This window comes from Triticum dicoccoides, chromosome 7A (assembly GCF_002162155.2).
Source record: "Triticum dicoccoides isolate Atlit2015 ecotype Zavitan chromosome 7A, WEW_v2.0, whole genome shotgun sequence".
NCBI classification, from domain to species: domain Eukaryota; kingdom Viridiplantae; phylum Streptophyta; class Magnoliopsida; order Poales; family Poaceae; genus Triticum; species Triticum dicoccoides.
In genome coordinates, this window is record NC_041392.1 from 23,740,906 (window position 1) to 23,766,920 (window position 26,015).

The window sequence follows — 26,015 nt, forward strand, 5'->3', positions numbered from 1 at the left end:
ATATATAGTGAACCTAGCTATCAGCAATTCTACTCGGTTTGCTAATACTGGTCCTACTAGGATATATGCACGTAACCTACTCGTACATGGATTCCTATTCCTACTTGACCACGTGCACGTTCCGCGCACTAAATCGTGTTTAAGTCTAACAATCGAGACCCAACCCAATCGATCGCTAACAAGTTCGGTGCGCCGCGCCGGCCCTAGCTAGCGAAGATCAATGGAGGCGCTGCCGGACGACATCGTTGTGGAGATCCTGGTGCGCGTGACGGGCGTTGCCGCCCTCTTCCGCTGCGCCGCGACGTGCAATCGGTGGCGCCGCCTCATCGCCGACACCTCTTTCCTCTTCCGCCTCTGGCCAGAGGGCGTGCCCCACTCGTCCTTCCTCCTCGGCTTCCTCGTCACACAACTGTCCCGTGAAGAACGACCAGCCAGAATCATCTCTGCGCCCGCGCCGTCGTTCGCCCTGGCGCCATGGTCGCCCCTCGGAGACCGCTACCGCTTCCTCGGGCATTACATCCACGGCCTCCTCAAGGATGGTCGCTTGCACACGGTGCCGCTCACCGCGCGTCGCGGCCTTCTTCTCAATCACATCGTCGAACTCGTCTACCCCAACAATATGACGACCGAGGGAAGCTTCAGTCTGGCATTGTGCGATCCGCTCGCGGGCGTAGGTCGCGAGCTCCCCCCGCTGAAGTACAATGGAAAATTCACGATGGTAGGGTATACCATCCTAACCGATCTGGATTGCTGCTCCGACAAACGGCGATGGCCAATCTACGAGGTCTCCTTCAAAGTGCTAATCATCAGTGCCGACGAAGGTCAGCCAGGGTACAATCTCCATGTGTTCATGCCCGCTGAGTGGAGCTGGAGCACGCCTAGACAGTTCTTTGGCACTCTGGAGCACGGCGTGCATGTGGCGCCCCAGCAGGCCAACGCCGTCGTGTGCCAAGGCGCGGCACACTGGCTTTTCAGGCGGACGTCAAGCTTTTACACGCTCAGTGTGTGCGCTAAGACTGCCCACATGTCCTTAACAAGGCTCCCAATCACGCCGTACCAAATCGACCTCAACTTGTATAGTGAACCAATGCTTAGTGTCACCAATGACGGGATGCTATCGTTACTTCGTTTGTATAGGAAATTCACCATGCTGGAGATCTGGACATGTCAAGGTGACTATAAAAGTGAGGATGACAACGTGGACCGCTGGTACCGCACAAAGATGATCAAGCTAAAACGACCCACGCAGATTAAGATCGACCTTGTGCGATGCGTGTGTATCGGAGAGATGAGTGGCAAACTGCTGGTCAATGACAATCAAGGTTGTGTGTACATTGCAGACCTCCAAACTGGTGCAATGGAGACGGTCACCGAGTGGTTTCGCAGCAGTGTCCAGAGTGCTATACCCTTTGAGATGGATTGGCCTGCCTACTTCATGTCTCAGTTGGCTGGTGGCAGGATCAAGCGGACTAAATTGGGAGGAGCTATACAGAAAATTGCGAAATCTTTCTGGGGACTAGTAGTTGTGTCAGTAATCTTTGGACTAATTGCTATGAGGTGGGCTTGGGCCTAGTAGGAGCTACAAGAATCTTAGGTTTTTGTGTGGCAGACTTGGTGAACACCTAAGTTAATATATTACGTACGGGTGCATTGGCTACAAACTTTTCCATTGACTTTTTTCATCAGATCAACAGCACGGAGTTGACATATTCAGATCAATTGCCTCTGCATTCTGTGTTCTGTTTTGATATGTGTTTATCAGGACTGCTTGGTGTGCTTGCTGAACCATTGATGTTCTATATTAAACAAATCGTAATGATGTTTTAAATGGGTGTTTAAGCTATGTGCATTTCCAGTTCTCCATTATCTAAGAAGTAAAGTTTCAGTTCTTTAAGATTAAGTATACAGTTAATTGTGATTATAACTGATAGTTCAACTGAACCTGCATGCTATATAACACTATATCCTGCATGCTGCTTAATTTGTTCACTATTTCATGGCTAAAGTAGAGATCAAGATAAAACTTGTAATGTACTTGACTATGAGAAAAGCATAGCTGAGTAAGCATTTGCAAGGTCCATCAAATTTGAAATATGAAAAAAGACTCGATAGCCGCCAATCCATGGATGAATTATTCGGTAATTAAAAAAATTACCTCCAGAAGAAAAATTACCCTTCCCAAAGGATGGATGCATCTCTGGGGTCGCCATGCATCAATTTACCAGCAAATACTCCACACACTTAAACCCAAGCGGATGGCCAACTTGAAATATACTACGTAGAGCTAACTACAATATTGCAAGGGACGCGGCTTGAGAGTTTCATAAGAAGAAAAAAAACTTAATTTTTCTAATCAGTCAATCAAAAGCTATTGGTTGTTGCAGGGGTCAGTCAGCTAGTTGGCTTGGATCTGTTTCAACTTAATTATAGACAACTGAAGCACATGACCAGCAATCCAAGCATCACAAAATTTTCATTTAGAACACATTAGTAATATTATAACTTTATTTTCTTATTAGCATGTAAAACATGCAAGAACTTGAAATGACATGTGTTGTTGAACAAAGGGAGTACTTAATACAAGTGACATTTAGAAATACACAATACAAACATTGGTCATAATTTGATCACATTTTTTTCCATGATAGATACCACATAGTTATATCTGCAGTGTATCAATAACCATCGTTCCCTGAGAGAAATGTTCATACAGCCCGGCAATGTAGTCCTTGACCTTCACTTTCATGTACAGTGCTGGTCTCTTCTTATCGATCAGCTGAGCCCATGGCTCGATTTCTCTCTCATGGTCAACAGAATAGTCTACAGCTACTGATAGCCTCTCTTTCTTTGCATTTGTCACAACCTATGCACAGGGCTCTTGAAGAACCCATTGCTCATTATCTATTAAACAAAACATTTAACTCGATTAGTCCATGACCTTAGAAACTCTTGACAAAATGGTTTTTCAATCCGTAAACCCTGGCATTTAATTTTGATTGCTTTGTTCCATTATGGATATGCTAGCAAAGACTATAAATTTGTTATACCATGGAAGTATTTTTCATGGAAAACATAAACGGTTTCGTTCTGACCTGACCATACAAAATAGTACTTCTAGTTTATTAAAAAACGCACCTCAGTCTGATCTCCTATAATGACCAGCAGTGTGTGAGGTATGATCGGTACATCCCACCACACCCCATCTCTTAGACCTTGCAAGCCACCGACGCTGTCATCGACCATGAGAGGAGAACGGTTCCATCGCAGTGAGGCTTGAGACCAAATACAAGCTCTGGCCTTGGACACTCTGGGTAGTAGCTGCATCTCACGTTAGTTTCAGCCTTCTCCCCGAGCTGGTCCACAAAGTAGTCGTCATCGTCAAACTGCAGTAGCTTCGCCATTGCCCGGAGCAGATCGTCCTTCACTCCCCCACATTTTTTGTGAAGTTGTGCAGAATATCCCTGCAAAGAAAACAATATATGAGCTTATGATACATAAACCCCAAGCCTGGAAATGTGGAAAGTGATATCTCTGATCAATAGGTGACTTGAAGTTTTCAGGATGTGTTGGCCAGAGGGCGATGCGTCGCTCGTCCTCGGGCTCCACCTTGAGGTAGAGGCAGTCAGGCCAGTCTAGGATCTGGTCCGGCGACCTCACCCGGTCGTTCCCGTACCCCTCAAACTGGAATTGCTCACCGCCGATTAGGTTGGTGTACCTTTTCTTGTCTTCGAGTGGCCGCTTGAAAAACTCCCTCGAAGCAATCATCGTGCCATCCATCATGGTGGTCTCTACACCATGGTTACTGAGCTGCATGCAGGTACATATATATAAGCAAGATGAATATGAACGTTTGATCTTGTACTAAAATTGTGGAGTACTACTAAGTGTTGGAAATATGAGTAATTTACCAAATGATTTTATTAACAGAAATATTAGATAAAGCATGACTAATATAGCCGTGATAAAGCAAGTCATGCAACCTGACGGAGAAAAAGTAAATAGCATTTGCATATATGAACTTGAACTGAACACATCTAGGACAGACACTAGATCATGTTGCATATATGGAGTAGAACCTAACACATGTAGGGCAAGTACTAGTACGAAAAACTGTGGCAGGACATCTGACAGAAAGAAGAAGAACACATACGGGACAACAGAAGCAGAAGCACTGGACTTGGGGTCGACATCCTCTCCAGCCATGTCGTTGCTGAGGTAGTCGACATCGGGGAAGAAGTCGTCGTCGGGGAAGTAGTCGTCGGAGTCCGTGATGAAGAAGCCAGTAGTCGCACAGAGCGCTCCCCAAAAACCTTATCACCCTTCTCACGTACAGGACTCAAAAGGTGCGGTCTCGGAGGCCTACTGTCCCGACGTGCGGTACACGCCGCAAGCCGGGATGAGGAAGATAGCAGCAGCTCAGAGATGGAACCGATGGCGAGGGAAGGAGTAGTTCTGGTGCGTCTCTCTGGGAGGAGCGACCTCCCTTTTATAGGCGCAAGAGAAGGAGGCGAGAGGGCAGCGACGGGAGGCGAAACGAAGAGACGGAGGCGAAGCGAACAGCCAGCAGCCGAAGGGCTGCACCATTCGCATTCGAACTCCACTTTTGAAAAAAAATTATCTTCCGTGTGACCTTTCGTATACCCGTAGTGCGTGGCAAAAATTTAGATATCGGCTCGGCTCATTCCCGCAACCCGCGGCGCGGCGCGGCTCGTCGTGACGAGGCGAGGCGAGGCGTGGCGTGGCGAGGCGGGCGGCGAAGGAGGAGCGCGCGTGGATATCCCTCTTGTTCTCATGCTCGTACTGAAGGAAATATGCCCTAGAGGCAATAATAAAGTTATTATTTATTTCCTTATATCATGATAAATGTTTATTATTCATGCTAGAATTGTATTAACCGGAAACATAATACAGGTGTGAATACATAGACAAACAGAGTGTCACTAGTATGCCTCTACTTGACTAGCTCGTTAATTAAAGATGGTTACGTTTCCTAACCATGAACAAAGAGTTGTTATTTGATTAACGAGGTCACATCATTAGTTGAATGATCTGATTGACATGACCCATTCCATTAGCTTAGCACCCGATCGTTTAGTATGTTGCTATTGCTTTCTTCATGACTTATACATGTTCCTATGACTATGAGATTATGCAACTCCCATTTGCCGGAGGAACACTTTGTGTGCTACCAAACGTCACAATGTAACTGGGTGATTATAAAGGAGCTCTACAAGTGTCTCCAATGGTAGATGTTTGGTTGGCGTATTTCGAGATTAGGATTTGTCACTCCGATTGTCGGAGAGGTATCTCTGGGCCCTCTCGGTAATGCACATCACATAAGCCTTGCAAGCATTGCAACTAATGAGTTAGTTGCGGGATGATGTATTACGGAACGAGTAAAGAGACTTGCCGGTAACGAGATTGAACTAGGTATTGGATACCGACGATCGAATCTCGGGCAAGTAACATACCGATGACAAAGGGAACAACGTATTTTTTTATGCGGTCTGACCGAGAAAGATCTTCGTAGAATATGTAGGAGCCAATATGGGCATCCAGGTCCCGCTATTGGTTATTGACCGGAGATGTGTCTCAGTCATGTCTACATTGTTCTCGAACCGTAGGGTCCGCACGCTTAACGTTACGATGAAAGTTATTATGAGTTTATGCATTTTTATGTACCGAAGTTAGTTCGGAGTCCCAGATGTGATCACGGACATGACGAGGAGTCTCGAAATGGTCGAGACATAAAGATTGATATATTGGAAGCCTATGTTTGGATATCGGAAGTGTTCCGGGTGAAATCAGGATTTTACCGGAGTACCGGGAGGTTACCGGAACCCCCCGGGAGCCATATGGGCCTTATTGGGCTTTAGTGGAAAGGTGAAAGGGGCAGCCCAAGGTGGGATGCGCGCCTCCCCCCTCCCCTAGTCCTATTAGGACAAGGAGAGGTGGCCGGCCCCTCTCTCTCTCTTCCCCCTCGGGGAATCCTATTCCAACTAGGATTGGGGGGGAGTCCTACTCCCGGTAGGAGTAGGACTCCTCCTGCGCCCTCCTCCTGGCCGGCCGCACCCTCCCCCTTGGCTCCTTTATATACGGAGGCAGGGGGCACCTCTAGACACACAAGTTGATCCTTGAGATCGTTCCTTAGCCGTGTGCGGTGCCCCCTGCCACCATATTCCACCTCGATCATATTGTAGCGGTGCTTAGGCGAAGCCCTGCGACGGTAGAACATCAAGATTGTCACCACACCGTCGTGCTGACGGAACTCTTGCCCGACGCTTTGCTGGATCGGAGCCCGGGGATTGTCATCGAGATGTACGTGTGCTAAGAACTCGGAGGTGCCAGAGTAACGGTGCTTGGATCGGTCGGATCGGGAAGGCGTACGACTACTTCCTCTACGTTGCGTCAACGCTTCCGCAGTCGGTCTGCGTGGGTACGTAGACAACACTCTCCCCTCTCGTTGCTATGCATCACCATGATCTTGCGTGTGCGTAGGAAAATTTTGAAATTACTACGTTCCCCAACACGTACAAGTGGGGAAAGAACCTCCCTTATAAGGAGGTCCAACTCCCACTAAACTAGCAATGTGGGACTAAACTTTAGTAGTATCCCTTGCCTTGCACAAATGGGCTAAGTGGGCCTCTAGGATTTATTAGGAATTTCTGAAATAGTTATTGGGCTGCCCAAAAAAAGACTAAATTCCAGCAATCCCCCACTAGATCCCAGAGGCACACAGAAATTTGCCTTTGGTTCCAAAACACTGTTTTATATACCGGTACTGCAGTGGAGACTGTTAAGTTGAACTTCCACCTAGAACTCTATGCTACACTAGTAAGCAACTTGAACAGTGGACTGGGCCTTGAACTACAAGTTTTCTGCGAATCTAACTTCACATAAAGCCTTGACCGATACGTGGCTACCGTGGGTCTTCCCCGCGGGTGGAGCTTATGCGTCATACTCTGTGACCTTTCATGAGTTTACTAGAGAGAACCCTACTCTCATAGATTGCGACGTTTGATAATCAGACTCATATAGGTGTGTTCTTCAAAAGATGTTCTGCAGGATAACATCTTTGCTTAAATAAGCCACTTAGAACACATTAAGATATACATCAACCTGCCATGCAGATTAGGAGAGTATTGCATCTTCATGGAGTGGTATTGTGAATAGTAAGGATACTCTCCTCTCAGTTGACCAACAGCTTGTCTTCCACATCTAATTCACGGGATCTCCGATCACAAAGAATAGGTTACCACTATGAACAACTCATATTGTGGGTCTCATACCCATCTCCCTCGATGCATTATCTATCACATTACGTGATAGACCCTTAGTAAAAGGATCTGCCAGATTTTTAGACGTTTGGATATAATCCAATGCAATAACTCCGGAGTTTTTCATTTTCCTGACAGACTTTAACCTTCTCTGAACGTGTCTTGATGACTTCATGTTATCCTTTGAGCTGCTCACTTTTGTGATCACAGTTTGATTGTCGCAGTTCATAAGGATACCCGGTACAGGTTTCTCAACAACCGGCAAGTCATTCAAGAGCCGACGAAGCCAATCTGCTTCGACCGTAGCTGTATCTAGTGTTGTGAGTTCTGCTTCCATTGTTGACCTCGTTAAGATGGTCTGCTTGCAAGACTTCCAAGAAACAGCGCCACCTCCATGAGTGAATACATGACCGCTCGTGGCCTTTATCTCATCAGCATTTGAGATCCAGTTTGAGTCACTATACCCTTCAAGCACCTTTGGGTGCCCTGTGTAGTGAATTCCATAATTCACAGTGCCTTTCAAATAACGCAAAACTCTTTCTAGAGCTTTCCAATGCACATCTCCTGCTTTTGAGACAAACCGACTCAGTTTGCTAATAGCAAAAGAGATGCCAGGTCTTGTAGCACTGGCTAAGTACATAAGCGAGCCAATAATCTGAGAATACTTCAATTGGTCTCTAGCAATTCTTCGATTCTTTCGAAGTAACACACTTGCATCATAAGGTGTTGTGGAGGGCTTGCAGTCATTATAGCCAAAGCGACTCAAGATCTTTTCCACATAGTGAGATTGAAGCAATGTAATCCCACCATCATCGTCTCTCAACAACTTAATGTTCAGAATGACATCAGCCACTCCTAAATCCTTCATCTCAAAACAGCGAGATAGGAAATTCTTAACCTCCTTAATAACATTCAGATTTGTTCCAAAAATCAGTATGTCGTCAACATACAAGCAAAGGATAACTCCCTTGCCCCCACCATGGCGATAGTACACACATTTGTCAGCTTCGTTTACAACAAAGCCTGCGGCTGTTAAAGTTCTTTCAAACTTCTCATGCCACTGTTTAGGTGCTTGCTTGAGTCCATACAAAGACTTCAGCAACTTGCACACTTTTCCTTCCTAACCATCTAGTACAAACCCATCTGGTTGTTCCATATAGATTTCCTCGTCCAACTCTCCATTTAGGAAAGGAGTCTTAACATCCATTTGATGAACGAGAAGACCATGCGAGGCAGCTAGTGAAAGTAGAACTCGAATAGTGGTCAGTCGAGCCACGGGTGAGTAAGTATCAAAGAAGTCTTCACCTTCCTTTTGGGTATATCCCTTAGCCACGAGCCGAGCCTTGTACTTTTCAATAGTACCATCAGGCCTAAGCTTCTTCTTGAATACCTATTTGCATCCTATAGGTTTGCACCCATAAGGACGATCAGTTATCTCCCAGGTTTCATTCGCCAAGATGGAATCCATCTCGCTACGAACCGCTTCCTTCCAGTAGTCAGCATCTTCAGATGCATAGGCCTCTGAAATAGAACTGGGAGTGTCATCTATGAGGTACACAAGAAAATCATCACCAAAGGACTTTGCAGTCCTCTGTCTCTTGCTCCTAATAGAAACTTCATTGTTCTCCTCCACAGGACTTTCAAAGTGTTCCATCCAAATTGTAGGTTCGGTAATTGAACTGGTTCCGGATTCAATGAACTAGGCATCTCATGATTAGATGAGGTAGCCATATCCTTCATGGGAAAGATATCTTCAAAGAAAGTCGCATCATTCGACTCCATGATCGTACCGACATGCATGTCAGGTACCTCAGATTTTACAACCAAGAATCTATAGCCAATGCTATGAAAAGCATACCCTAGGAAAACACAATCCACAGTCTTTGGTCCATGCTTCCGCTTCTTTGGAATTGGAACATTGACTTTCGCCAAACAACCCCATGTTCGTAGATAAGAGAGTTTTAAACTTTTCTTCTCCCATTCCTCGAATGGAGTTATCTCTTTGTTCTTTGTGGGAACTCGGTTTAGGACATGGCATGCCGTCAATATCGCCTCCCCCCACCATGCCTTGGAGAGACCCAATGTGTCTAACATGGAGTTCACCAAATCAGTTAGAGTACGGTTCTTTCTTTTGGCTACCCCATTTGACTGAGGTGAATAGGGAGGCGTCCTCTCATGGATTATACCATGTTCCACACAAAAACATCAAATTCATTGGAAAAATACTCTCCACCATGGTCGGACCTAAGCCTCTTGATTTTTTGATCAAGTTGGTTTTCCACTTTAGCTTTATAGATCTTGAAAAAGTCCAAAGCCTCATCCTTAGATTTCAGAAGATACACACGACAGTATCTAGTGGAGTCGTCGATTAACGTCATGAAATATTTCTTTCCACCTTTTGTCAAAACACCATTCATTTCACATAGATCTGAATGTATGAGCTCTAGTGGTGCAAGATTTCTCGTTTCTGCAGTCGTGTGAGACTTACGAGGTTGCTTAGTGAGGGAGTCCTGGATTAGGGTGTATCCGGACAGCCGGATTATATCCTTCGGTCGGACTGTTGGACTATGAAGATACAAGATTGAAGACTTCGTTCCGTGTCCGAGTGGGACTCTACTTGACGTGGAAGGCAAGCTAGGCAATACGGATATGTATATCTCCTCCTTTGTAACCAACCTTGTGTAACCCTAGCCCCCTCTGGTGTCTATATAAATCGGAGGGTTTTAGTCCGTAGGACAACATACAATCATACTATAGGCTACCTTCTTGGGTTTAGCCTCTCCGATCTCGTGGTAGATCAACTCTTGTAATACTCATATCATCAAGAATAAATCAAGCAGGACGTAGGGTTTTACCTCCATCAAGAGGGCCTAAACCTGGGTAAAACATCGTGTCCCCTGCCTCCTGTTACCATCCGCCTTAGACGCACAGTTCGGGACCCCCTACCCGAGATCCGCCGGTTTTGACACCGACATTGGTGCTTTCATTGAGACGTCATCTGTGACCTCGCCTTAAGGAAGGATGCCTCATCTCGTTGTTAAAAACAACATTACCACCGGGAGAGCTCTGGTTGTCGGCCAAACTCTCCGGCTAGGCAGTTTCGTCATGACCGCCTGTTCGGCCGCTGCACCGACGATGACTTCTCGGGTCATCAAAAACAGCCTCCACGTAGGCTCGGGATTCGCCGAGCAGATGGATCCAATGGAGCTCTCTTCCGTAAACAAACTCTTGGATCGCATCGCCGCCTTGGGAGTCGCTAGGACTATGATCGGATTGGGCTTAAACCCGATCGAAGGGAGATTAACTCTCCGCCATTCACCCATCATGTTGCGGTGGTGGAGGAACAATGCGGCGATTCTTCCTCTATCTTGAGGAATAACTATGTCCATATTCCTGAGCTCTCCGAGTCGGATACCCGTTTACGGGAGGACATCACCCAAACACTGAACCTAGAGTCAGGCAGCGGGCCAGACTCATCGGGCAACATACCGGAATCCGTACTTCCAAGATCGGAAACCCCTCGGCCCCTGGGTCTCAGATCGGGTAGGGGTCCGGACTCAAATCCACCCACCCACCCAGACATAAATGATCTTTCCCACATCAGGCAAGAGCCCCATGAAACAGTACATCATTATTGGGCCAGATTCCTCCTTGTGATGAACAAGGTTAAGGACTGCCGCGAGGAAGACGCAGTCTCACTTTTCTGCAATAACTGCACGGACAAGGGAATCCTTAACGCCATAAGTCGTCGTGACATATCACGCTTCGCCGACTTGGTGTCCATAGTACAAAAGTACTGTGCGATGGAAAGTGCCTGGAAAACCGAAACGAAATTTTGGGATAATCCGACTCCCAATATGCACCCAGTCTGAGGTAAAAGGGTGCACTATCATAAGACACCCGAGTTCATTACAAAGAAGCAAAAACCCTCTATAGGGCATGGAACCGTATTGGAGGGATGGCTTAACGGACCTTGCAAAATTCATAGCACAGCGGATACAATACCAACGCACAACCTTAGAGCATGTTGGATACTCGAGCAGGTGGCCAAAAGTGGTGAGGATCTTCTTATCCCAAATGCCACAGAGCACCATCCCGTGGATAACAATACGGTATTAACAGTCTTCGAGACCTTCGCGTCAAATAATAGGCGCAAGCGAACACTCCGCAGCATTGCCGAAATCTGCCACGTAGTAGCAATAAATCCATGGAGTGACACGGCTATTACCTTCAATGTCAGTGATGAACCTAAATTCCGAACAGCCCGAGCACCAGCCGCACTGGTCCTCAGTCCAATCATGGACGGCTTTCGACTCACCAAAGTACTCATGCACGGCGGCAGCGGATTAAACCTCATCTATGAGGAAACTCTTCAAAAAATGGAAATAGACTGGAACCGTATTGAGCAAAGTAGCACAACCTTCAGAGGAATCATACCTAGTCGGGAAGCACGATGCGCTGGGAAAATCACACTAGATGTGGTATTCGGTATGCCAGAGAACTATAGGTCCGAAGAAATTACATTTCAAGTGGCCCCGTTCAGCAGTGGATACCACGCCCTTTTAGGACGTGAGGCGTTCACGATCTTCCAAGCCGTGGCCATTATGGGTACATGAAGCTCAAAATGCCCGGGCCCAACGGAATCATCACTCTCGCCAGTGATCCGGACACAGCACTCCGCGCCGAAAACAAAACAGCTGCACTGGCCCTCGAGGCATTATCCGAAGCCCTCTCGGCCGAGGAATTAACCACGCTATGCTCCACAGTGGACAGGGACGACGTGATACTCGACAAGAGATCCAAGTCCACCTCTTTTAAACCAGCGGATGAAATAGTCAAATCACAGGTCCACCCAACGGACCCTACAAAAATAGCCTCCATCGGGGCACAGTTAAACCCCGCCGTGGACGCTGCACTACGAGAGTTCCTGCGCGAGAATTGGGACATATTCGCCTGGCATCCCTCAGACATGCCAGGAATCCCACGTAGGCTGGCCGAGCATAGCCTCAATATCCTAAAGGGATTCAAGCCGGTCAAGCAGGCTCTTCGGTGTTTCTCCAAACCTAAGAGACAGGCCATAGGAGAGGAACTAGCCAAGTTATTGGAGGCCGGATTCATCAGAGAAATAAAACACCCGGACTGGCTAGCAAACCTGGTGATGGTACCAAAGAAGGATAAATCCTGGCGCCTTTGTGTCGATTTCAAGGACCTCAATAAAGCTTGCCCAAAGGATCCCTTCCCCCTCCCCCGCATTGATCAAATTATTGATGCTACCGCAGGACACGAGTCATTGTATTTCCTCGACGCATACTCCGGTTACCACCAAATCAAGATGGCGGAGTTCGACCAAGCCGCGACGGCATTCATCACACCATACGGTCCCTTCTGTTTCAACACAATGCCTTTTGGGCTCAAAAACACCGGTGCAACATATCAGCGCATGATTCAGACATGTCTGGAGAAACAAATCGGCAAAACAGTAGAGGCATACATAGATGATGTGGTCGTCAAAACCAAACACGTCGACTCTCTGATAGACGACTTGAGGCTCACATTCGACAACCTCTGAACGTACGACATCAAGCTCAATCCAGAAAAATGCGTTTTCGGCGTACCAGCTGGAAAGCTCCTGGGTTTCATTGTCTCCAGTAGAGGTATTGAAGCTAATCCATCCAAAATCTGAGCTTTGTCATAGTTGGCTACCCCAACAGACCTTAAACAAATCCAGAAGTTAACTGGATGTGTGGCGGCTCTAAGCCGCTTTATTTCCCGCTTAGGAGAAAAGGCATTACCCCTTTATCGCCTCCTTCGGTGCACCGAACACTTCGAGTGGAAGGACGCTGCCATAGCCGGATTGGAAGAAATAAAAGCCATACTGGCAACCAACCCAATCCTGGCCGCGCCAAACATCGGCGAACCAATGCTATTATACATTGCGGCAACTCATCAAGTTGTAAGCGCAGTGCTCGTCGTCGAACGAGAAGCGGACAGACATAAATTCCCTCTTCAAAAGCCGGTATATTATGTATCCACTGTCCTCACTCTATGCAAATCACGGTACCCACATTATCAAAAGATAGCCTATGCGGTATTCATGGCATCCCGAAAACTGTGACACTACTTTCAAGAGTGTTCAATTACAGTAGTCTTGGAGGTGCCACTCAATGATATTATAAACAACCGCGATGCCACGGGCCGGATTACCAAATGGGCCATTGAGCTCCTCCCGTTCGACATAACATACAAACCTTGGCGAGCCATTAAATCGCAAGTATTGGCCGACTTTGTCGCCAAATGGACGGAAGCCGAACTTCCTAAAGAGTACGACGCATACTCCAATTGGATTATGCACTTCGACGGCTCCAAAATGCTGGCTGGACTGGGGGCTGGCGTCGTCCTGACGTCCCCAACCGGAGATACAGTTCAATACGTACTGCAGATATTGTATACAGACTCCAACAATGCAGCCGAATACGAAGCCCTGTTACATGGTCTTCTGATGGCAGTTTCCATGGGCATTCAACGCCTGGAGGTGCGTGGGGATTCGAACCTCGCAATATCCCAAATAAATGGAGATTTTGATGCCAAGGATCCGAAGATGGCGGCCTATCGTAACGCCGTCCTAAAGATGTCAGCTCGGTTCGAGGGGCTCGAATTTCACCATGTGGCTCGGGAAAACAATCAGGCGGCGGATATCCTCGCCCGCATCGGCGCAAAACGCGATGCGGACCCCCCCCCCCAACATCTTTTTAGAGAGGTTGTTTAAGCCATCCGTGGTATGGGAGGGGGACACCGACAATATTAGTCCAGACCCGGCCACAACACTCGATACCGAACACTCTGACATAATCGGAGGCTCTGCCACCGAAACAACACCGTCAGCCCACGTAATAATGGCCATCATAGCCCCATGGACAGAACCATTCCTGGCCTACCTAACTAGGCAGGAACTTCCGGAGGACCAAAATGAGGCACGCTGCATAGTGCGGCGATCTAAGGCCTACAGGGTCCATGAGGGAGAACTGTATAAAAAAGCACTACCGGAGTCCTTCAAACGTGCATCTCCGAAGAGGAAGGGCGGAACCTTTTGGCAGAAATCCACGCCGGACTCGGCGGCCACCACGCCGCAGCCCGGGCTCTTGTAAGCAAGGCCTTCTGTACAGGATTCTATTGGCCGACGGCCCGGGCAGACGCACAAGACTTGGTCCAACGCTGCGCCGGTTGCCAGCTTTTTGCAAATCAAAGCCACATGCCACCCACCGCCCTCCAAACAATCCCCATTACGTGGCCCTTCGTGGTCTGGGGGCTTGACATGGTTGGACCCTTTAAAGGGGGAACCCACAAGAAAAAAATACTTACTAGTCATGATGGATAAATTCACCAAATGGATAGAAGCCAAACCTGTTGAAACAGACGAATCCGGAACGGTGATAGACTTCATATCTGGGGTCGTATACCGTTATGGCGTCCCCCATAACATCATCACTGACAATGGCACGAACTTCACGGCCGATGAGGTAAAACTCTGGTGCAGCAAAATGGGCATCAAGCTCGATTATGCTTCAGTCTATCACCCACAAACCAATGGCCAAGTTGAGTGAGCAAACGGTCTTATAATGAACGGCATTAAACCGAGATTAGTGCGGTCCTTAACAGAGTCTAGCACGCACTGGGTAGAGGAGCTCGACTCCGTACTCTGGGCGCTGCGGACCATGCCGAATCGTAGTACCGGATATACACGCTTCTTTATGGTGTACGGCGCAGATGCAGTCTTACCCTGTGCCATAATTCATGACTCACCTCGAGTGCGCATGTACGAAGAAAGAGAAGCCGAGCTCGATCGGCAGGATAGTCTGGACACCCTGGAGGAGGAGCGCGACGTGGCAAAAGCCCTTCCGCATTTTATCAGCAACAGGCTCGCAGATACCAAAGCAGATAAGTATGGGCCAAGACTTATAACATTGGCGAACTAGTTCTACGCCTGCCGGATAAGAAAAAGAACAAGCTCGAGCCCAAATGGGAAGGTCCCTTCATTATTGACCAAGTTCTGACCGGTGGAGCATACCTTCTGCGGGATGCATCAAATAATCAACTCGAGCCGAACCCATGGAACGCGGCCAGGCTCCGAAGATTCTACGCCTAGCGCCGGACTCTATGTTCGTCTCCTTCCTCTGTCCATTTCTTGTGTATACATTATCTGTCTTGTTTTTCTTTCTTTCTTTCTTTCTTTTATTCTTTCTCTAGGCCTTCAAGGGTCAACTTGTGCCTCGCTTGCACATTATAGATGCGCTAGCCGTGCTCATCATACCTGGGGGCTTCTTTCACAGAAGCTCAATTATTTATCTGGGCCTCATGCCCCGCACATGTGTTATACTTTTGCATGTACCTTTTTCGTCATTATATGCATCGATATGACTTAAGTTTTGGCCAAGCTGGGTTGTCTGACTCTTGTATTTATGCCCTACGTTCCCGTTAATTCGGCTAGGGCATAAGGGGAGCACCTCTATGATTGTTACTGCCGGGTCAGTCGGATGTGTACCTCAGACTGGGTGAAGCCGAAAGCTAGCGTTCTTAAGGGAATATTCGGTCGGTGAACAGAAGATGCTTTTTATTTATTTTCCATATGCGCCCCCAGATGTTTTTCCTGCTTTCCTATCGCAGTCCAGACATGCACTTTAGGGCATGCGTACCCAGGGAAATGAAACCTTAACGGAACTATTCTCACTGGAAGATGTTTCTTACTACCCATGTAATATAACATAACTAGTTGGGCACTTGTCTGTTCAAGCACTAATGACCCCTACGCCTGGTCTCCACTCATACCCTGGTTCTTATATAACTGAGCGGGTATTCGGATACACTCCGGACTATCGGGTCCTGAGGTTGAAGCGAAAAGGTCCACCATGACAAATGATCTACAATCCGGCTAGAAGGCATTATACACGTCACTTTAATTACATAGTCATGCAGACTGACTAAATTCCTCTTCTATACCATCCAACAGGCGGTCTAGCCTACAATCCTATTGGGAATACTTTGAGGCTAATTCTACTTGCCCATAAACTAAGCTAACGGGGATCTCTTTTTCGTCGGGTCCCACAGGTCCGACCTCGGCCATGTGATTTGGGTCAGCCTTGGTATACCGCCTCTTCACCATGGCCCAGGCCTCCCTGGCACCTTGATGGCAGGACGATATCTTCCATAATCGGAAGCGCCGCCGTGCTCCCTTGAGCTTCTCCGTAAGATCTGCAATGCCTTCTAGCAGGGAGACGGATGGCCACAAGGCCTGGGCAACACCTTGCATCACCTGCCGAAATTGTTCATGCAGTTGTGAGAGCTCAGATAGAAGATCACCCACAGACCCGGGCATTTCCTCTGCGGGACGACCCGTCAGCATACCTACAGACATAACACTGTTAGTCGGCTTCTTCGCCGAACTCCTTCAAAAGGATTCGTTCAAGCACTTACTAAAAATGCCGCGTCGAAGCCGCTTTTTTCTCCTTCTCAGAGTCTGCAAGCTGGGCTCGAACGTCTTTTAGTTCCACGCTCAGCTTGGTATTGGCGTCTTGGAGATTGTTTTTCTCCCGCCTAACCTCAGTCAGCACGCGTTCGCCAGCCTTTAGCTGTCGCACGGCATGCTGGTCCTTTGGATTTTCTCCGGATTCATCTGCATCATCTATTGTTAGATCTGCAGCCACGCCGCACACTATATGGTAACCATCATTATTCAAAGTAAATGTTACTAGCTGGGGACTTTTTCAGTTCCTTCAATGTGGCAACATCGGCCCGCAGTTGGGTCTTGCATTCCTCCAGCTCCTGTGACAGCCGAGTATTCTTCTCTGTAAGAACCTGCACAATAAAGATGATCCTTAAATCAGTTCTGCTAACTGTTTCAAGTCTCAGGGGCTACTGATACATATAATCGTCAGATTTACATACCCGTACATCCTTTACATACTGATTCGTGGCTCTAGCTAGACCATCTTGAGCAGCACGGAGGTACGCCTCTCCAGAATTGAAGGCATCAAATGCCTCTGGTGAAAAATAAGCGTCACGGGGTACGGCCCGGCGGCGCCTATGATTCATGGCTCTTTCCACTTCTGAATTTGTGGCGGATAATCTATCTGCATCCTCTGTAGGGTGATTATCCGGCGCCCGCCCCATATCGGCTTCCGCCTCTATGTCCGGTCCTGGCGCCCGACTGGTGGAAGCGTGATTAGCAACATCACCGGACATATTCCGGCGAGCGTTTTTTCTGTTAAAGAAACACATGCGTCATTACATTTCAAAAAAGACGACAACCACGGAGCGGGGTTTCTGTTATACCATTGCGCCGGCGTCTCCGTCCTGACCGCCTTCCTTTTTGGCCTGCCCGGCCTCGATGCCTCTTGTTGGTGAGTTGCTGCGGGTTCGGCAGGGCGTCCCGAATGCCTTCCCTGTAAAAACGCCATATGTATATGGTAGGTTAAGTGTCTAAAAGGGATCCTAGTTTTTGGAGTTGGGATTTTTGGTTTTTCTTACGTGCGATGCAGGAAGCAGTCTGGGATAGTCGGCCGTAATGGCCACCATGGCATCATCACAACTTAGTTGATAGAACTACCGGTCTATCAGCTCCACGAATATGACCGGATCTTCTTCGAGTCCGGGATCGAGAGCCCGGTCAGGGTCCTCTAGTTGTGGAGTTGGGCTGCTGACCTCCCTTATGGCTTTTCGCAGTTCCTGCCGCAAAATGGCAAGGTAAGTGCCCACGATAAAGAATGCGGGAAGAATGGGAGTAAGGAGATATAACTCACCCAGCTTGGAGGGTTGTACATAGAGAATCCATCCCGCGGCTTGATGCGGAGGAACTCCTCTTCCTCTCCCTTGAACAGTTCGGATAAAATTTTGGCCAAAGCGGCAGCGTTGTCCGAACCTTTACGCCCGCAACGGGTGGCGTCATCTTCCCCGTTAAAACACCACAAGGGGTGCCCTCGATATTGAAGTGGTTGCACTCCCCGCATTATGCATATTGACATAACTTCGATTACTGCCAATCCTGATTCAGCCAGTGCTTTAATCCGGTTCATCAGGTAAAGGACTTCTCCATTGTCTTCCTCCTGGGGGCTCCGTGGGCGCCAACTTCGGTGTTTCTTCAGAGGAGCATTGCTGAACTCAAAAAGACCCTGCCGAACAGGGTCTGGAAGGGGAATGTTCTCCATATAAAACCATTCCGAAGGCCAGTCTTCGGTCGACTTCTTCGGGGTACCGGACAGGTATCCGGTTCCGGTGATGCGCCATATTTCAGCTCTGCCCACTTGATAAAGTGATCCCTTCTGTGTGCGAGGGACGAGGCAAAATAACCTTTTCCATAGCTCGAAATGAGCCTCGCGGTCCAGGAACAACTCGCAGAGGGCAACATAGCCGGCGATGTGTAAGATGGAAGTAAGGGGTGAAATTATGCAGTTGGAGACCGTAAAACTCCAGGAGCCCGCGGAGGAACGGATGAATCGGAAATCCGAGTCCCCTCAATAGATAGGGGACAAGGCATACCCGCTCCCCCGTAGAGGGGCTGGGGAAGCTGTCCGCTTGCTCCCCGCCATTGTAGGTGGCGAGCCCGGCTCGGACGGGCACCATATATGTCGGAGGGAGAAATCCCTTAGTCTGCAGTTCGACTAATCGACTGTGTGGGACTGAACACCTCTCCCAATCACCGGGCTTAGGGCTACGGGGGCGGGAGGAGGAGCTGCGAAGGTCGGCCATGCTGGAATGGATCTTTCCGAAACGCACTCTGATGGATTCTCGTTGGGGGGAGGATGGTATGGATCGGATCTAAGAATTGAAGGAAATATGCCCTAGAGGCAATAATAAAGTTATTATTTATTCCCTTATATCATGATAAATGTTTATTATTCATGCTAGAATTGTATTAACCGGAAACATAATACATGTGTGAATACATAGACAAACAGAGTGTCGCTAGTATGCCTCTACTTGACTAGCTCGTTAATCAAAGATGGTTATGTTTCCTAACCATGGACAAAGAGTTGTTATTTGATTAACGGGATCACATCATTAGTTGAATGATCTGATTGACATGACCCGTTCCATTAGCTTAGCACCCGATCGTTTAGTATGTTGCTATTGCTTTCTTCATGACTTATACATGTTCCTATGACTATGAGATTATGCAACTCCCGTTTGCCGGAGGAACACTTTGTGTGCTACCAAACGCCACAACGTAACTGGGTGATTATAAAGGAGCTCTACAGGTGTCTCCAAAGGTACATGTTGGGTTGGCGTATTTCGAGATTAGGATTTGTCACTCCGAATGTCGGAGAGGTATCTCTGGGCCCTCTCGGTAATGCACATCACATAAGCCTTGCAAGCATTACAACTAATGTGTTAGTTGTGAGATGATGTATTATGGAACGAGTAAAGAGACTTGCCAATAACGAGATTGAACTAGGTATTGGATACCGACGATCGAATCTCAGGCAAGTAACATACCGATGACAAAGGGAACAACGTATGTTGTTATGCGGTCTGACCGATAAAGATCTTCGTAGAATATGTAGGAGCCAATATGGGCATCCAGGCCCCGCTATTGGTTATTGACCGGAGACGTATCTCGGTCATGTCTACATTGTTCTCGAACCGTAGGGTCCGCACGCTTAACGTTACGATGACAGTTATTATGAGTTTATGTATTTTGATGTACCGAAGGTTGTTCGGAGTCCCGGATGTGATCATGGACATGACGAGGAGTCTCGAAATGGTCGAGACATAAAGATCGATATATTGGACGACTATATTCGGACACCGGAATTGTTCCGGGTGATTTCGGATAAAACCGGAGTGCCGGAGGGGTTACCGGAACCCCCCGGGGAAGTAATGGGCCTTATTGGGCCTGAGGGGAGAGAGAGGGCAGCAGCCCAGGAGGTGGCGCCCCCCCCCCCTCATGGGGAGTCCGAATAGGACTAGGAGGGGGGCGCGGCCCCCCTTTCCCTCTCCCTCTCCCTCTCTTTCCTTCCCCCTCCCTATTCCTAGTTGGACTAGGAAAGGGGAGTCCTACTCCCACTAGGAGGAGGACTCCCCCCTCTCCTTGGCGCACCCAAGGGCCGGCCGGCCTCCCCCTTGCTCCTTTATATACGGGGGCAGGGGGCACCCTAGAACACACAAGTTGATCTTCGTGATCGTTCCTTAGCCGTGTGCGGTGCCCCCCTCCACCATATTGCACCTCGGTCATATTGTAGCAGTGCTTAGGCGAAGCCCTACGACGGTTGAACATCAAGATCGTCACCACGCCGTCGTGCTGACGAAACTCCTCCCCGAAGCTTTGCTGGATCAGAGCCCGGGGTGCGTCATCGAGTTGTACGTGTGTCAAGAACTCGAAGGTGCCGGAGTAACGGTGCTTGGATCGGTTGGACCGGGAAGACGTACGACTACTTCCTCTATGTTGCGTCAACGCTTCCGCTTCGGTCTACGAGGGTACGTAGACAACACTCTCCCGTCTCGTTGATATGCATCACCATGATCTTGCGTGTGCGTAGGAAATTTTTTGAAATTACTACATTCCCCAACAGTGGTATTAGAGCCAGGTTTTATGCGTTGATGTAATATGCACGAGTAGAACACAAGTGAGTTGTGGGCGATATAAGTCATACTGCTTACCAGCATGTCACACTTTGGTTCGGCGGTATTGTTGGATGAAGCGGCCCAGACCGACATTACGCGTACGCTTACGCGAGACCGGTTCTCCCAACGTGCTTTGCACATAGGTGGCTTGCGGGTGACTGTTTCTCCAACTTTAGTTGAACCAAGTGTGGCTACGCCCGGTCCTTGCGAAGGTTAAAACGGCATCAACTTGACAAACTATCGTTGTGGTTTTGATGCGTAGGGAAGATTGGTTCTTGCTTAAGCCCGTAGCAGCCACGTAAAACTTGCAACAAACAAAGTAGAGGACGTCTAACTTGTTTTTGCAGGGCATGTTGTGATGTGATATGGTCAAGACATGATGCTAAATTTTATTGTATGAGATGATCATGTTTTGTAACCGAGTTATCGGCAACTGGCAGGAGCCATATGGTTGTCGCTTTATTGTATGCAATGCAATCGCGCTGTAATGCTTTACTTTATCACTAAGCGGTAGCGATAGTCGTGGAAGCATAATATTGGCGAAACGACAACGATGCTACGATGGAGATCAAGGTGTCGCGCCGGTGACGATGGTGATCATGACGGTGCTTCGGAGATGGAGATCACAGGCACAAGATGATGATGGCCATATCATATCACTTATATTGATTGCATGTGATGTTTATCTTTTATGCATCTTATCTTGCTTTGATTGACGGTAGCATTATAAGATGATCTCTCACTAAAATTATCAAGAAGTGTTCTCCCTGAGTATGCACCGTTGCGAAAGTTCTTCGTGCTGAGACACCACGTGATGATCGGGTGTGATAGGCTCTACGTTCAAATACAACGGGTGCAAAATAGTTGCACACGCGGAATACTCAGGTTATACTTGACGAGCCAAGCATATACAGATATGGCCTCGGAACACGGAGACCGAAAGGTCGAGCGTGAATCATATTGTTGAAAATATGCCCTAGAGGCAATAATAAATTGATTATTATTATATTTCCTTGTTCATGATAATCGTTTATTATCCATGCTAGAATTGTATTGATAGGAAACTCAGATACATGTGTGGATACATAGACAACACCATGTCCCTAGTAAGCCTCTAGTTGACTAGCTCATTGATCAATAGATGGTTACGGTTTCCTGACCATGGACATTGGATGTCGTTGATAACGGGATCACATCATTAGGAGAATGATGTGACGGACAAGACCCAATCCTAAGCATAGCACTAGATCGTGTAGTTCGTATGCTAAAGCTTTTCTAATGTAAAGTATCATTTCCTTGGACCATGAGATTGTGCAACTCCCGGATACCGTAGGAATACTTTGGGTGTACCAAACGTCACAATGTAACTGGGTGACTATAAAGGTGCACTACGGGTGTCTCTGAAAGTGTCTGTTGGGTTGGCACGAATCGAGACTGGGATTTGTCACTCCGTATAAACGGAGAGGTATCTCTGGGACCACTCGGTAGGACATCATCATAATGTGCACAATGTGATCAAGGAGTTGATCACGGGATGATGTGTTACGGAACGAGTAAAGAGACTTGCCGGTAACAAGATTGAACAAGGTATCGGGATACCAACGATCGAATCTCGGGCAAGTATCGTACCGCTAGACAAAGGGAATTGTATACGGGATTGATTAAGTCCTTGACATCGTGGTTCATCCGATGAGATCATCGTGGAACATGTGGGAGCCAACATGGGTATCCAGATCCCGCTGTTGGTTATTGACCGGAGAGTCATCTCGGTCATGTCTGCATGTCTCCCAAACCCGTAGGGTCTACACACTTAAGGTTCGGTGACGCTAGGGTTATAGAGATATTAGTATGCGGTAACCCGAAAGTTGTTCGGAGTCCCGGATGAGATCTCGGACATCACAAGGAGTTCCGGAATGGTCCGGAGGTAAAGAATTATATATAGGAAGTGCTATTTCGGCCATCGGGACAAGTTTTGGGGTCACCGGTATTGTACCGGGACCACCGGAAGGGTCCCGGGGGTCCACCGGGTGGGGCCACCTGCCCCGCGGGGCCACATGGGCTGTAGGGGGTGCGCCTTGGCCTACATGGGCCAAGGGCACCAGCCCCAAGAGGCCCATGCGCCAAGAATCAAGGGAGAGGAAGAGTCCTAAAGGGGGAAGGCACCTCCGAGGTGCCTTGGGGAGGAGGGACTCCTCCCTTGGCCGCACCCTTCCTTGGAGGAAGGGCCAAGGCTGCGCCCCCCCTCTCCCTTGGCCCTATATATAGTGGGGGGAAGGGAGGGCAACCATACCTAAGGCCTGGCGCCTCCCTCTCCCTCCCGTGACACATCTCCCTCCTCCCGCAGCGCTTAGCGAAGCCCTGTTGGAATCCCGCTACTTCCACCACCACGCCGTTGTGCTGCTGGATCTCCATTAACCTCTCCTCCCCCCTTGCTCGATCAAGAATGAGGAGACATCGCTGCTCCGTACGTGTGTTGAACGCGGAGGTGCCGTCCGTTCGGCGCTAGGATCATCGGTGATTTGGATCACGACGAGTACGACTCCATCAACCCCGTTCTCTTGAATGCTTCCGCGCGTGATCTACAAGGGTATGTAGATCCAGTCCTCCCTCGTTGCTAGATGACTCCATAGATAGATCTTGGTGACACATAGGAAAAAATTCGAATTTCTGCTACGTTACCCAACAGTGGCATCATGAGCTAGGTCTATGCGTAGTTACTATGCACGAGTAGAACACAAAGTATTTGTGGGCATTGATTTTGTTCAATATGCTTGCCGTTACTAGTCTTATCTTGATTCGGCGGCATCGTGGGATGAAGCGGCCCGGACCAACCTTACACGTATGCTTACGTGAGACCGGTTCCACCGACTGACATGAGTTGCATTAGGTGGCTGGCGGGTGTCTGTCTCTCCCACTTTAGTCGGATCGGATTCGATGAAAAGGGTCCTTATGAAGGGTAAATAGCAATTGGCATATCACGTTGTGGTTTTTGCGTAGGTAAGAAACGTTCTTGCTAGAAACCCATAGCAGCCACGTAAAACATGCAAACAACAATTAGAGGACGTCTAACTTGTTTTTGTAGGGTATGCTATGTGATGTGATATGGCCAAAAGGATGTGATGAATGATATATGTGATGTATGAGATTGATCATGTTCTTGTAATAGGAATCACGACTTGCATGTCGATGAGTATGACAACCGGCAGGAGCCATAGGAGTTGTCTTAATTTATTTATGACCTGCGTGTCAACATAAACGTCATGTAATTACTTTACTTTATTGCTAACCGTTAGCTATAGTAGTAGAAGTAATAGTTGGCGAGACAACTTCATGAAGACACGGTGATGGAGATCATGATGATGGAGATCATGGTGTCATGCCGGTGACGATGATGATCATGCAGCCCCGAAGATGGAGATCAAAAGGAGCAATATGATATTGGCCATATCATGTCACTATTTGATTGCATGTGATGTTTATCATGTTTTTGCATCTTATTTTCTTAGATCGACGGTAGTAAATAAGATGATCCCTCATTAAAATTTCAAGAAAGTGTTCCCCCTAACTGTGCACCGTTGCGAAAGTTCGTCGTTTCGAAGCACCACGTGATGATCGGGTGTGATAGATTCTTACGTTCACATACAACGGGTGTAAGACAGATTTACACACGCGAAACACTTAGGTTGACTTGACGAGCCTAGCATGTGTGCAGACATGGCCTCGGAACACAGAAGACCGAAAGGTCGAGCATGAGTCGTATGGTAGATACGATCAACATGAAGATGTTCACCGATGTTGACTAGTCCGTCTCACGTGATGATCAGACACGGCCTAGTTAACTCGGATCATGTAATCACTTAGATGACTAGAGGGATGTCTATCTGAGTGGGAGTTCATAAGATGAACTTAATTATCCTGAACGTAGTCAAAAGATCTAGCTCGCGCTTCAGTTCTACTGTTTAGATATGTTCCTAGAGAAAATTTAGTTGAAAGTTGATAGTAGCAATTATGCGGACTAGGTCCGTAAACTGAGGATTGTCCTCATTGCTTCATAGAAGGCTTATGTCCTTAATGCACCGCTCAGTGTGCTGAACCTCGAACGTTGTCTGTGGATGTTGCGAACATCTGACATACACATTTTGATAACTGTTGGGTTTCGTAGTAATTTCAAAAAATTTCCAACGCACACACAGGATCATGTGATGCATAGCAACGAGGGGAGAGTGTTGTCTACGTACCCAACGCAGACCGACTGCGGAAGCGATGACATGACGTAGAGGAAGTAGTCGTACGTCTTCACGATCCAACCGATCAAGCACCGAAGCTACGACACCTCCGAGTTCGAGCACACGTTCAGCTCGATGACGATCCCCGGACTCCGATCCAGCAAAGTGTCAGGGAAGAGTTTCGTCAGCACGACGGCGTGGTGACGATCTTGATGAACTACAGCAGCAGGGCTTCGCCTAAACTCCGCTACAGTATTATCGAGGAATATGGTGGCAGGGGGCACCGCACACGGCTAAGGAATAGATCACGTGGATCAACTTGTGTCAACTTGTGTGTTTAGAGGTGCCCCTGCCTCCGTATATAAAGGAGGAGAGGAGGGGAGGCTGGCCGGCCAAGGGGGGAGGCGCAGGAGAGTCCTACTCCCTCTGGGAGTAGGATTCCCCCTCCAATCCTAGTCCAACTAGGATTCCTCGGAGGGGAAAAGAGGAGGAGGGGGCCGGCCACCTCTCCTAGTCCTAATAGGACTAGGGGAAGGGGGGGCGCAGCCCATCTAGGGCAGCCCCTTCTCTTTTCCACTAAGGCCCACTATGGCCCAAATAGCTCCCGGGGGGTTCCGGTAACCCTCCCGGTATTTCGGTAAAATCCCGATTTCACCCGGAACACTTCCGATATCCAAATATAGGCTTCCAATATATCAATCTTTACGTCTCGACCATTTCGAGACTCCTCGTCATGTCCGTGATCACATCCGGGACTCCGAACAACCTTCGGTACATCAAAATGTATAAACTCATAATATAACTGTCATCGTAACCTTAAGCGTGCGGACCCTACGGGTTCGAGAACAATGTAGACATGACCGAGACACGTCTCTGGTCAATAACCAATAGCGGGACC

General features: G+C 48.0%; 1 protein-coding gene and 1 pseudogene across 1 annotated transcript; one reads left to right on the forward strand and one right to left on the reverse strand.

Annotated features, from left to right (window-relative positions):
* The first annotated feature begins 220 nt into the window (after positions 1–220).
* LOC119332915 lies at positions 221–1,573 on the forward strand. Its single transcript, XM_037606003.1, has one exon. It carries the CDS (start codon positions 221–223, stop codon positions 1,571–1,573), a length of 1,353 nt encoding a protein of 450 aa, XP_037461900.1.
* Positions 1,574–2,659: 1,086 nt separating this feature from the next.
* On the reverse strand, positions 2,660–3,801 carry LOC119329012 (annotated as a pseudogene).
* Between the last annotated feature and the right edge of the window lie 22,214 nt (positions 3,802–26,015).